The sequence below is a fragment of the Liolophura sinensis genome, chromosome 1 (assembly GCF_032854445.1).
Source record: "Liolophura sinensis isolate JHLJ2023 chromosome 1, CUHK_Ljap_v2, whole genome shotgun sequence".
Lineage (NCBI taxonomy): Eukaryota > Metazoa > Mollusca > Polyplacophora > Chitonida > Chitonidae > Liolophura > Liolophura sinensis.
The window spans coordinates 84159624-84171923 of record NC_088295.1 but is presented as its reverse complement, the minus strand read 5'-3'; the positions used below and the strand labels follow the sequence as shown (position 1 = coordinate 84171923).

The 12300-nt window shown below is 40.1% G+C and overlaps 1 protein-coding gene across 1 annotated transcript; it reads right to left on the bottom strand.

The window, feature by feature from the left end:
• Positions 1–3067: 3067 nt before the first annotated feature.
• On the bottom strand, positions 3068–10435 carry LOC135482392 (galactosylceramide sulfotransferase-like). The gene is made up of 2 exons (XM_064762349.1): positions 10286–10435; positions 3068–5435 (listed from the first exon to the last, which is right to left on the bottom strand). Exons 1-2 carry the CDS (start codon positions 10309–10311, stop codon positions 4310–4312), a joined length of 1152 nt encoding a protein of 383 aa, XP_064618419.1. The 5' UTR covers positions 10312–10435; the 3' UTR covers positions 3068–4309.
• Between the last annotated feature and the right edge of the window lie 1865 nt (positions 10436–12300).

Genomic DNA, 12300 nt, shown 5'->3' with positions numbered 1-12300 from the left:
GCATTGTCACCAAGTTTATTACAACTCCTGGAGACCTGTGAGGACACGTGTCGCCATGGTAGTTACAATCAACTTAGCCTGCAATACTTTGTGCAACAGGTATCACTTTGACAAAACTTTTTGTCAAATTTTTGTAAACTTTTTTCGTAAATGACGTTGTGTTTAGGTTAAAGAGACATAAGGGAATGTGACTACGACGAAAGTTACAGACAAATGGTTTACTTGTTACATGAATGTGTGCCCAGGCATTATTCTCTCTGCAGTTTCTGTATAGTGCTGGAATAGATTTATATGCAGTTGAAGCGGTTATGTATAACTTAGATGGTGGACTGTTTTAGCTGAAGATAAAGAATACGGCTTGTGAACTAAATGTAATTTAATTATGCAGAAAACTTAATGTGTTAGCATCGGAGTTGCAGAAAAAGTTTTAAGGCAACGGATATAATGTGACATTTGTTTATGCCGAAATCGAGATACGGTTTTGTAGTGCACGTGGAAAACTTGAGGTACCGAGTAAATACTTTCGAACACGTATATTAAACTAGTTATTCAACCACATACGTTTTACTTCCCCTGTTGTAGTGTTACTGTTTTGCACATGTAATTTATTGAGATACTCATTTATCTTACACAAATGTCATTCATGTGATAGTAATGTGGTACAGATAAGGGTAACGTTTGCATACTGTGTTTCATGTGCAAGAATTCTTGACCGGAGAATCAATAATCAGAAAGGAACACATACATGAAAAACTTTGGGAAGTCTGTGTTTTATAGCAAACAGCATTGTATTGAAAGTAATAGCATCCAGTAATACTGAAAGATTTATTAAATAATATGTTTTAGAATTGATAACAACACTATTTGCCATAAAGAGACACAAGTCAGCCAATATAAGGTTCTATGCACACTGTGTTCGGAATTTTGTACTCTTTAGACATCATTAAATTAACATGTTTTCTCGAATCTATATGTAGAACGTATTTCCAGGTAAAACCCCTTAGATTGTGAACCACTGTGCGCATTTGAGTTCGTGTGTCAGGGATTACGGTTGTTAGTCTTGAATATCTTCTTGTGCTATGTGACCGGACATGAAAAAATCTGCCGTGTTCAAAGATTGAAGCAAGGTATGTGCAATGGGAATAAGAGCAAAATACACGGACGGAGTGACGATGATTTCTTCGATGTCAGTGCCCTTTGTTTCCGTGCTACTCGCTGTTGGCGGTGTCAACATGTATGCTCAACGATGACCATGGCGACAAGCCTATCCAGACCATTTTGAATGGACAGTTCTTGTCAGCGACATTTAAACTGCTACTTTGGCGAACAAATTCTCTTTGGGGTTAGTCTATTTGAGGTTTTGAATGCCTCTCGTACTTTCGACTTACAGTTGGTCTGTGGGCCAAACGCAGTGACGTCTCAAGTTATCTCGTATAGCACAGTGCGGTATGTGAGTGCGTGTTTTACCCCTAGACGTCTTGCCAGGATAACGTTGCAATTACCTCGTAGAATAAATATGTGTGTATATATGATTATCTAAGCCTGTGATGTTTCCAGCCGTTCATGTTTTTTGTCAGAATTTACCCAGGTTTGTATTATAGAATGTCCCTGGTAGGCCCCTGCCTTGCATAGACTGAGCAGTAGCTACAGCAATAAAAAGATCTCGTCTCATTGCATCAGTATGTTTCTTTGTTTCTCTGAAAATGGGGTTTTCATTTGTGTGTTTGCGGTAGAACTGTCCGTATTTTATAAGCATAAATTCATTTGGAACTTAGAAGTTTGTGCAGACATCTTAGGTATAGGATTTTCCAGCAAACTATCAGCCGACTCGATGTCAGTGGATTGTACATTGTATAAATCTGAGTGCCGTGGGAGATCGAGGGTTGTTCCAGACTATGTGCCATTTCCCAAAGTGATGCTGTGTTAAATTTGCTGGTCTCCCTGGAGGTTGGCGGTGATATGTGCTTGAAGAGGATGTTATTACCCGTCACGTTCTGGCGCGAAATGCATGTACCCAGACCGGAGAAGTACGTTTACATTATCATTTTGGGAATTTCCTTTCTCCTAACTAAAGGCTAGTTTTACACAAGCTGTGCGATTTAGAGGAATGATTATTTCCATGCATGGTTATGGTGATCTGGTTTATTTCTGAATAAAGTGTCTTCTATTTTATTGTAAAATAGAAATAGCGACAAACGGGTCCGTGGTTTATATGCCCCCTTCTACTGAGAGGATGGGGTCGGGGAAATTTGCCTTCATACCACACAAGCACGACCACAGGGCATACCCATGCATGACTGTAACAGCACATTGCAGCTTAATTCAGTAGCAATGGGTAAGGGTTTATTCTGGCTATATTGTCTTCAGCGATGTGAACCAGATCAACAAATGCCACAGACAAATACTCTCTGGGCAGAAAACGCAATGTGAGCACTGTTCAACTTCTGTCCTCTTCTTCCAGTCTGACTTGGAGCACAAGAAACAACGAAATATCATTCCTCAGATAAGCCTTCGCCATCCCTCAGATGAGCCTTGGCCATGCATCTGAAGAGCCTTGGCCATGCCTCTGATGAACCTTGGCCATGCCTCTGATGAGCCTTCGCCATGCCTCTGATGAGCCTTGGCCATGCCTCAGATGAGCCTTGGCCATGCCACAGATGAGCCTTCACCATGCCTCTGATGAGCCTTTACCATGCCTCTGAATGAGCCTTCGCCATGCCTCTGATGAGCCTTCGCCATGCCTCAGATGAGCCTTCGCCATCCCTCAGATGAGCCTTCACCATGCCTCTGATGAGCCTTGGCCATGCCTCAGATGAGCCCTGGCCATGCCACAGATGAGCCTTCACCATGCCTCTGATGAGCCTTTACCATGCCTCTGAATGAGCCTTCGCCATGCCTCTGATGAGCCTTCGCCATGCCTCAGATGAGCCTTCGCCATCCCTCAGATGAGCCTTCACCATGCCTCTGATGAGCCTTCACCATGCCTCTGAATGAGCATTTTATCCCTCACACAACAAAGTCAGCAAGTGTTCATTTCTTTTATTTACTAAAAATAAATAAACTCTCAAATAGGCACCCACTGTGTATTTGTGACACATAAATATCTTTTTATATTTCCTTGAAATAGGAACATGAAGTACCCTCAGATTTTTGTCCTAGGGGAGATTTCTTTGACTACAGATTGATATTTTTCACTGTCGAAACCATACCCTGGTATCCAATCCAGTTAATACCAATAACACATTATTGATGATGGTAAAAATCTCAATTGTGTATACAAATATAAGTCTACAACCAGTATACATCCGTAAAATCGACAGTCTAGATAAAAATGTATAGGCTTATAAGTATCAAAGAATTCATAATTTGGGTTAACACAATACTGACAGTACTCCCACCAGATGGTCACCAATTAACTTTACAGGGAATATGTCCCTATTTCAGAGAAGTGATTTGTCGCAAAAAGACGTACAACTACAGGTAAATTTGGCATAGGGCATGATCACGGAGTACTTGTATTACGTACTTCCGCACAACACGTTTGGATTGAGAATACGACTTCCATCTACAAGAAAAGACGACATCGGTGAGAAAAAAAATAGCAGTATGAACGTTCTCATTTTGTACTCTATAGTCCTAATCATTTGAGTCAGTCTATGTACAGGGCATATCCATGATGCATGCGTCATCAATATTATATCAACATTCATTTGCATTTTTTGTTGTTTTCTATAGGTGAAGGATAATTTGCACGATACGTCACACTATCTCAGGTGTATAAATCGAGATTCGACACATTTTGTATAGTTTTAGAAATTAACAATAATACTGAAATATAAAATCATCTTCAGTATCTGACTTGCTTAATATCGCGGTGTATACATACCCGCATTCTGCAGGACAACAATCTCAGACTATAGCACACTTTATAATACTTTACCTTCAACGTTCCAAAACTACAATTAGATCAAAATCAATAACTGTGGTCAAGTTATATACGCTACCGTTAATCTATGTCCAAATTTAAGACTCGGTCCTGATGTAAAACCCACAACTTGAACATTTTCTTAAGTTTGTCATGAAGCAACAACTATGGACCCTTTGCCTTAAAGAACCACATGGAATCAGTGCAAAAGCATGGCTTTAAAAACATCAGATACAGTCTGCTAGGTAAGCAATAAAAAATTCCTTTCAAATACATTTAAATTGTGCCTGTATGGTCACCTAACACTTAAGGTCTCCCGTATGACCTGCATGGTATCATTTGTATCACAAAGGTTGGTCTGCTGATATTTGTTTAAACAACCCATTAGTGGTAGAGTTGAGACCGATGTACCGCTTTCCACACTGGCCCATATTGTCGTGAGCCTACGATATCTTGGAACTTCAACTCCGGCATGTCCATTAATTGACAGGTCTCTGACGTCACCATAAAAGCCGTCTGCCAAGGCGACGAGGGAAAACGGAGCGGTCCATCCACCCGCCATAACTGTCGAGTGCAATATTTTCTTACCGCTTCTCTTACTTGGCGAAAATACAGCAGTTCTTTTTGAAAATCCAACCCCTCTTGAAATACTTTGTCTTGCATTTTCTTATGAAAGTGTCGATAAAATGTGTAATCCGCATCAGCTATTGTTCTATGTTTGTCTTTTGAGATCATTGTGGCGTTTTTAACGCTCGGCGTACCGTCACGGGCGTTCTTTCGGATGTACAAAATATCTGTAAGATTCCAACAAAACTGCCGCTTCATAAGTAACAGAGATTCGTCTATTAATTCTAGCACCAGCATTATGTGAAATTCTTTATCGATCTGGTTTGTAAACATTTTCACTTCGGTTGAATTTCGCGCCCTCTTAGACGACAGACCAAAATAGTTCGTCAGAAGATTGAAAGACACATTTCTTTGGCCGGCATAATGATCTGGGTCGCGAAGGAATTCTTCAAGCTTGTCTTTGCCCGGAACGACATGCTCCAGAAAGTAATAAATATAACTGTTCAACAGTGTAAGTGGATGGCGTATGATGCCCACATAGCTGGTGTCTGGATGCATGTACTTCTCAAATGCTGTGCGGTTATACTTGACATGATTACAAGATATATCATATCTATCTTTAAATACTGGTAATGACATCACTTCTCTATCCTTCACACATGTGCTGTAACTAATATAATTACCGTATTTCGGCAACATAAACGTCAAATTTCGATTTGTGCCGAATCTATAGAAAATGTTCTGGACGGTGGAACTGCCAGCCTTTTGTACCTTGACAAAGACTACGTGTTCCTGGGGGTTACACTGGGGTGTCGCCTGCAGGTGTAACACTTGTAAGATGGAGGAGGGCTGAGATCCCGCCTTCTTTGGCACGGTAGCAATCCGGAAGAAGAGCCATGCAGATACCACCAGTAAGTCCAGGGCACCTAGCAGCACAATCGATCTGAAACATACATCAGGTATATAATGTATCAAAGTGTAGAGGTTTGTTTCCAGACAGTTAACGAAAGTGAATCTATACTGACGTAGAAGTTTCAGAATATGGCATGTAGAAGCCTACCTATATATCAGATAAAAGCACGTGGTTTAAAGGATACATGGAAAGGTTCTATAAAATGAAGTGTATGGTTTTAAGGAAATCAAGAAATTAGAAAATAAATTATTTTTGAAGCATATTTTACATATGTTCATAACCCCTCTATTTTACACATATTTTCCAGTAATAATCAAAGATATTCAGAAATGACGTCCTGGATGAATATACTGGGAAGGCGGAGCCACCTTAGCGCCACCAATTCGGGCTCAGTCTCCGGCAAAGTTTTTTTGACAGCTATCACCGTTGACGTTATCACAATAGCCTACTTAATCCCTGGACTGACCGCGAGGCCTCGTGAAAACCATTTTATAGCAATATTTGCGCCCCAACAAAAACTGAAAAGTGTTTTGTACTTTTATATGCTAGGCCACATCATACTTTTTCTTCAAAGAAAGAAAAACCAAGTACATCCTTTAAAAACGAGTGGAAACAACTCTATTTGAGCGAATATTAGTGTACTGTATATAAGATACACGATAGTCTTAATATGTTATCACTAATTTGTTCCCTATAGGGTTTGTATGGTAAACTGTATAACTTCGTCAACCTGGCTTCAAATATGATTAATACAGAATGTAACGCTACACTGCCTCGGATGAGACTGTTATCTTGGTATTTTAATTAAGGTTGCATCCATGCATGGCATTATCCTGTCTCAACTTTTCCTTGTGTCTATCTCAATAGCACGATGTCATGTTGTCCAAACATATTAATCAGATATGAATTTCCCATTATCTCAACGTGTACAAAACCTGAACAAAATTACCTCCCCCCCCCCCCCCGCCCCCCCACCACCACACCTCACACACACACAAGCACAGGGACCAAAGCGCGGTTGCTTAAACAGAGATTCGATCGACAAAAGCAAAGTGTCCCAGCATCGGATGTCTTTTACCAAACCTCTCCTATGTTTCTTAATATATGTGTTTTCCTACCATTTCCCGGGTAAGCCATGTTGTGTGATGATGTGACGATATAGGACAGGGCGAGGTGTTACGTATACGATAGCTGCTATCTCTATGGACATTCACATCTCCCAATACTACCCATTATCCATAAGTAAAAATGTGGCTGACTCTCACAATAAATATTGTTAACTGTGGACTCTTCAAAAAATGATATTTTCAGGCAATCTGGCAATTTACAGTGGGACCATCAGAGTGCTTCTCATGGAAATACAATGTCCAATTGCAAGAGAGAACTAAAGCAATTTAAGCATACCACTAAGGAGACTGGAGCCGATTTTATAGCTGAATTCAGTCTGCCAGAGTTAAATTTAGCCTTAATCTTAATTTGATATATCTGAATATTACTTAACGGCAATATGTAATGTTATAAATTTTGTCCATGTTATTAGAAAATACAGAAAATACATAGCCCTAGAAGGAAAATAAAATATGACATGGTGACAGACCATGTCCACATAAGTCAGCCCATCGAACCGGGCAGTACTTATATAGTTTCGGAGTGTAACTCTGAAATCGAACGACGCAGTTGCGAGAGTTACGGACAGAAACAATCCAGTTTGAGTCCGACTGACGGTAGGAACATTTACGCTGTTCACACCGACATTAAGTCTTCCATAGTATAAATCGATGTGAGCCGCATGTTCCTACATATTAACTAACATAATCTTCTGTTTCCCTACCGAAAACAGTACATGGCTATAACACAAGTTCAAAAAAATTCATTTTTAGGGTCTACCCTACTGCGACCGTTATCTTGAAAACTCACTAAACGCTATGGTATAGGCCCGGAAAATGTGATTATTTTTCATAAAATGAGTTCGTGACTGTCATGTACCCTTTTAGTTCGGCGAGTCTCGCAACAGGTTAGTTAATTACAGACCACATGGTTGACGTCAGTTCATGCCAGGGAACATTTAATGCCCATGTGAACAGCGGTAAATGTTTCTCACGGTCAACCCGACACATTTGGGAGTACTCTCTCAGCTGCGTTGCTCGATTTCAAAATTTACATTCCGAAACAAGTACTTATACTTTCACCTACCTTTTCCGCGACTACAGTCGTTCCAGAGTTTGAATCCACAACCTGTCAATGCTGCAACCCCTCTTCCATTAATACTCCAGATGATGAAAAGTTATTAGTTAACAGGTTCGATTATGAAACATGGCTGACAACCGTTTGACTTTTCGATCCCTAGTTTTCAGCGTCCGGATTATTCCAAGAAGAGGGGCTGACGATGCACATTTACCAAACATTAAGATGGGGTTAAGTTATACAGGTAGAGGAATTTTTTCTACTGGACAGCATAGGGACATGAGCGAGGCTCTAAATGTACTAAGTACAGCTCGTGCCGATGGGTTACTCGTGATTCAGACAGATGTGGCTTGCAATGTGCAAGGTAGCTGTTTAAAATAAACTGCAACAAAGCTCGTGCACCTATAAAGATCATGTGATGAAGAAATAAGAGATAATTTACGCACAAAGCTTGAGATTCACGTTGTTAAACTGGGTATTAAATATCAAAGGTCATTTATATAGGTTAAAAGTGTATAATTAAGACAAATAAATGCAACGTTCCTGTGGGAATTAACCGTATAATAATTTCCCCCAAATAACTGAGAAGTGGAAAGCATGCGGACATGGCATGTCACAAGGAAATTAGTCAAATCTGATTGCAGTTAGTCAAAGGTCATCAGGAAGGTAGTGGGTTCAAATCCAGATCTCACTTGTTTGGCTACAACTTCAGATTAAAGAGTTTATCAGCTGTTTGACAAGGCGTGGTTGTAAATACGTTGATGAAGAAGCAATGTATAATAATTGTACCATAATTGTATAATGCCGTCATGAATGTCTGAACACACAGATTCGAACAGTTTCTGATCATGTTTTTGTGCAATAGACATTTCAGCATGAGTTCATGAACCCATCCAGTTTAACAGATAATACAACAAATAATACAACCTGAATTACTTGAATTCAGCAATATTCCTGATGCATTTGGTAACTCAATAAATCAACTGTAAAAAATCTGGAATTATTGCGAGGCCATGGGATGCGTCATGTTAAAGCAACCGCAAACAAGTCACGTCACGTCACTCGTACGCCACTGACTTATGGTTAAAGGGCAAACCAGGCATTAAGTGACGGGAGGCTTTACGTTCTCAGGCTATAGAGATAACTTGCGCCCAAATGATCAAACGTGATATAACATGACGACACTTACCATTTTCTGCTATTTGTTTACTTTGAACTACGATATTTTGGTCATGCAACATCACAAAGACAAAAAGTTATGCTGTTCATCTACATGCGGGATACGTTATGACTGCATATAAACACTTAGTATACACTCAAAAAATTCATGTTTAAATTTAACAAGAAAGTCTGTTGTCTGAGTGATGCTACAATGTATTCTGTTATTATAACACATTATTGACTCATATACAGTGTTCTGTTAGTCTAATAGTCTCATGTTGAATTAATAGAATAATATAATGAACGGAGGGCAAAAATAAGCTGTTCAAGTATCAGATTTATATTAAGAAACGTTTTCAAACGTGTGAGTACCTGTACGTGAGATGTTGTGAATGTATACCTTTGCTGAGCTTGTCCAATAATATTTTACACTACACATACAGCTATTCCCAAACCACACTGAAGAGAAAGATGTGACAATCTGCTCGACATTTAATTGACAGCCCACACTTCCGGAAACAAGATGACATCCACAACATCGTGTTTTTTCTAGGGATACACAATAGCATAGTTCTGTATACGGTTGAGTAACTGATATAGCTATACCCCAGTACATCTTGGGCGATATCGTTTTATACACGCACACGTATGCATAAAAACATATATATAATCACCTAAACGTATAGTAAGGTACACCTGACAGCAGTACATGCTTGACCCACTTTCTCACAGCATTATTAAAAATATACCTACTTCATAAAGGGTACATAGACATGTGTATATGATAAATTAGCCTGTGTACAATTAAAACTGGCAAATTATCTGAATGCAAGCTTAAGACAGCTGCAAGGATAAATTAAACAACTAACCGATTCAAGCACTCTACTTTATGTAATCTAGGTAATAGAACATATGTAGGGGCCTACATGTATTCGTATTGCGAGAAATTAAGTGATGCCTTAAGTCAGATTTACATGTAAACATTTGATTTAAGCAGAAGTTCCCAACATTGGTTGACGACTTTGTAGTTCGTTGTGTTTCAGTTCATAATCTCAAATCAATTTAGATGCCAAATAGGCCTACATGTATAATATTCATAAAAACCCTGTCTAATCGCATTCAGCTTACGTCCACTATACATTTGCTTGTAATGGGGGTATACGAATTGGCCAAATCTGCAGTAAAAAGACATAAGCTTCGTGGTGGACTTAACATTGTGGGATATGAGTCAGGTATCCAAGACGTTTGAATTAAGGTATACCCACCCCTAAAGCGTTCAGTAAACAGCGCCATTTCGTATGAATGTAAACACAACATTCCCTGCTCTCACTGCAAGCACATACATAGTGTGAAACGTGGTCACATGGTGGCTGAGTTAAACCCTGTTAAGTAGGTCTGTGGGCAGGGTTGTAGGCCTATGCGTGTGAGTGTGGGAACACCTTTGACCTAATATACACTTGTTACCCAGCGGCCAAAGCCCCGCCCGTACGGTAGCAGGGGGCAACAGACCGGGTGAAGTTAGCTGTACAACCTACCTCAGCGTCCTCGCACCAGAAGCCATGGTGAACTGTTAGATTAGCTCGTACCCAGCCTCATTCTGTACGTCGTACGCCCCAGCCAGCCTGTCTGCCGACTGCTGGTCAATCACCCGGTCAGGTGAAGCCACGAGATGACCACTCCAGTCATGTGATCATCTGCAAGCAAAGGTGACCGTCTCCCCTCACAACCGTTGTCTGTTTGTAAAGACTACCACGCGAGTTCTCCAGGCGCACAGCGCTACGTACTCGCCCACAACATGCGACCATTCGTTTCTTTGTCCTACATAAGTGTGTGTACGCGAAAAAATAGCTCAGCCCATTTCAGCCTGTATGAAGAATTGAGAAACACATGCCGTGTGGTGCATTATGCATGTATATACATGCACGGTGTAGGAAGCCAACCGCATCACATAGAGCGGGTAAGCTCCGCGTAGGGGCCTACACATGTATATTCATAAGCGTAAATCAGCAAGTTTTCATTTCAACAGTAGAACTTACAAGCATAGCTATAAGCTAAAGTAGGCCACTTATGAAATAAGATAATGAGCAACCTACTCAGACTAAACTGGCTTTAGACAGAACACCTTTATGAGTGGCCTGGAAAATAATAATAGATATCAGAAGTGTGCGCCGCGCTGATTATATTGATCTGCCAACAGATGTCCGAGACATTGCAATATTCGGTTTTTGGTATGCATATTAAAATCTATATGACGAACGTACTACAATGCATTTATGCCGTCTACAGGATGCTGCTCAGAGCTCGATGTATGTGGTTGGGATATAGTAGAATTGAAGAGAAAACTAAGTTCGAAGGAAAGATGTTACATAGCACGGCGCACCAACCTTTTATATTCTGTAACTGCATGAGATGACATGATTCCATATCTCTTATATGATTTTTCAATGTTAATGCTAGGTCTGATTTTTACTGAGTGGTCAGCTACGCCAAGCGATTTTGAATATTAGCCTAAAATTTTAATTCAGGTTAAATACATGCGTTAAATCGATAAAATGTTGACCCTTAATTCTACACTGTGGTATTGTAATGCAGTGGGTGAGGGGGTGAGGGAAGGGCTGCGTTTTTTTCCACACGTTAACCCTACCGCCAGCAAAAACATGTACGAAATAATTTAGTTATGATTGCATCTAGCTCGTGAAATATCGGCTAATTAATTAAGTATGTATGTATATTTTGAATTTTACGTCATACTTAACAATTTTTCAGACATAAGTTGTGTGTTTATATATACCGTATTTTCTTGTGGCAGACTGAGTCTCAGCCGCCAAAGTGCTGCCACCACTGCAGTATTATGCCGAAGACACCAAGCATGACACCGCACTCAGTCACATTATACTGACACCGGGTCAACTGGCCCCGTTTCCTTGCTCTAACCTTACAGTGCTGAGCGCCAGGCGCCAGTATCGTCTTTGGTATGACCTGACCCGAGTTTGATCCCGGCTAACCCGACTTCGAAGCGGACGCTCTAACCATTAGGCCATCGAAGCGGTTCGATTAATTAAGTAAACCAAACAATCAGTTTTGCATTTTGCAGCTGAAAATTGCTCAATCCTCTACAAATCCCACGATGTCATGTATATTTTCAGTAATTATCAGCCAATTGATTCATACGTCTATCCTCGCCGGTTGATTTCACGTTCTCGGTCATTACTAATAGTATTAATTTCAAAATAAATTTGTAACACAAAATCCACAGAGAACTTAGTGAGAATTAGAGAAAGAATAAAGCTAGATATACATATAGTGTACAAGCCTGTCGTTTTATACTTGTGTTATACTTTTGTACATGTATAAAGGAGATAATAAATACTATTTTCCACAGGCACTATGACGACGAAGGAGTCCTTAAAGTACATGTAATGAGCCGTCTTGTTGCAGAACGGATTTCCACCACTCTTTTATCTAGTGCTGCTTCACAGAGACGACTTACCAAAGGCAAGTCAATCGTCCCACCTGAGCCATTATACTGATACGGGTCAACCAGTCGTTG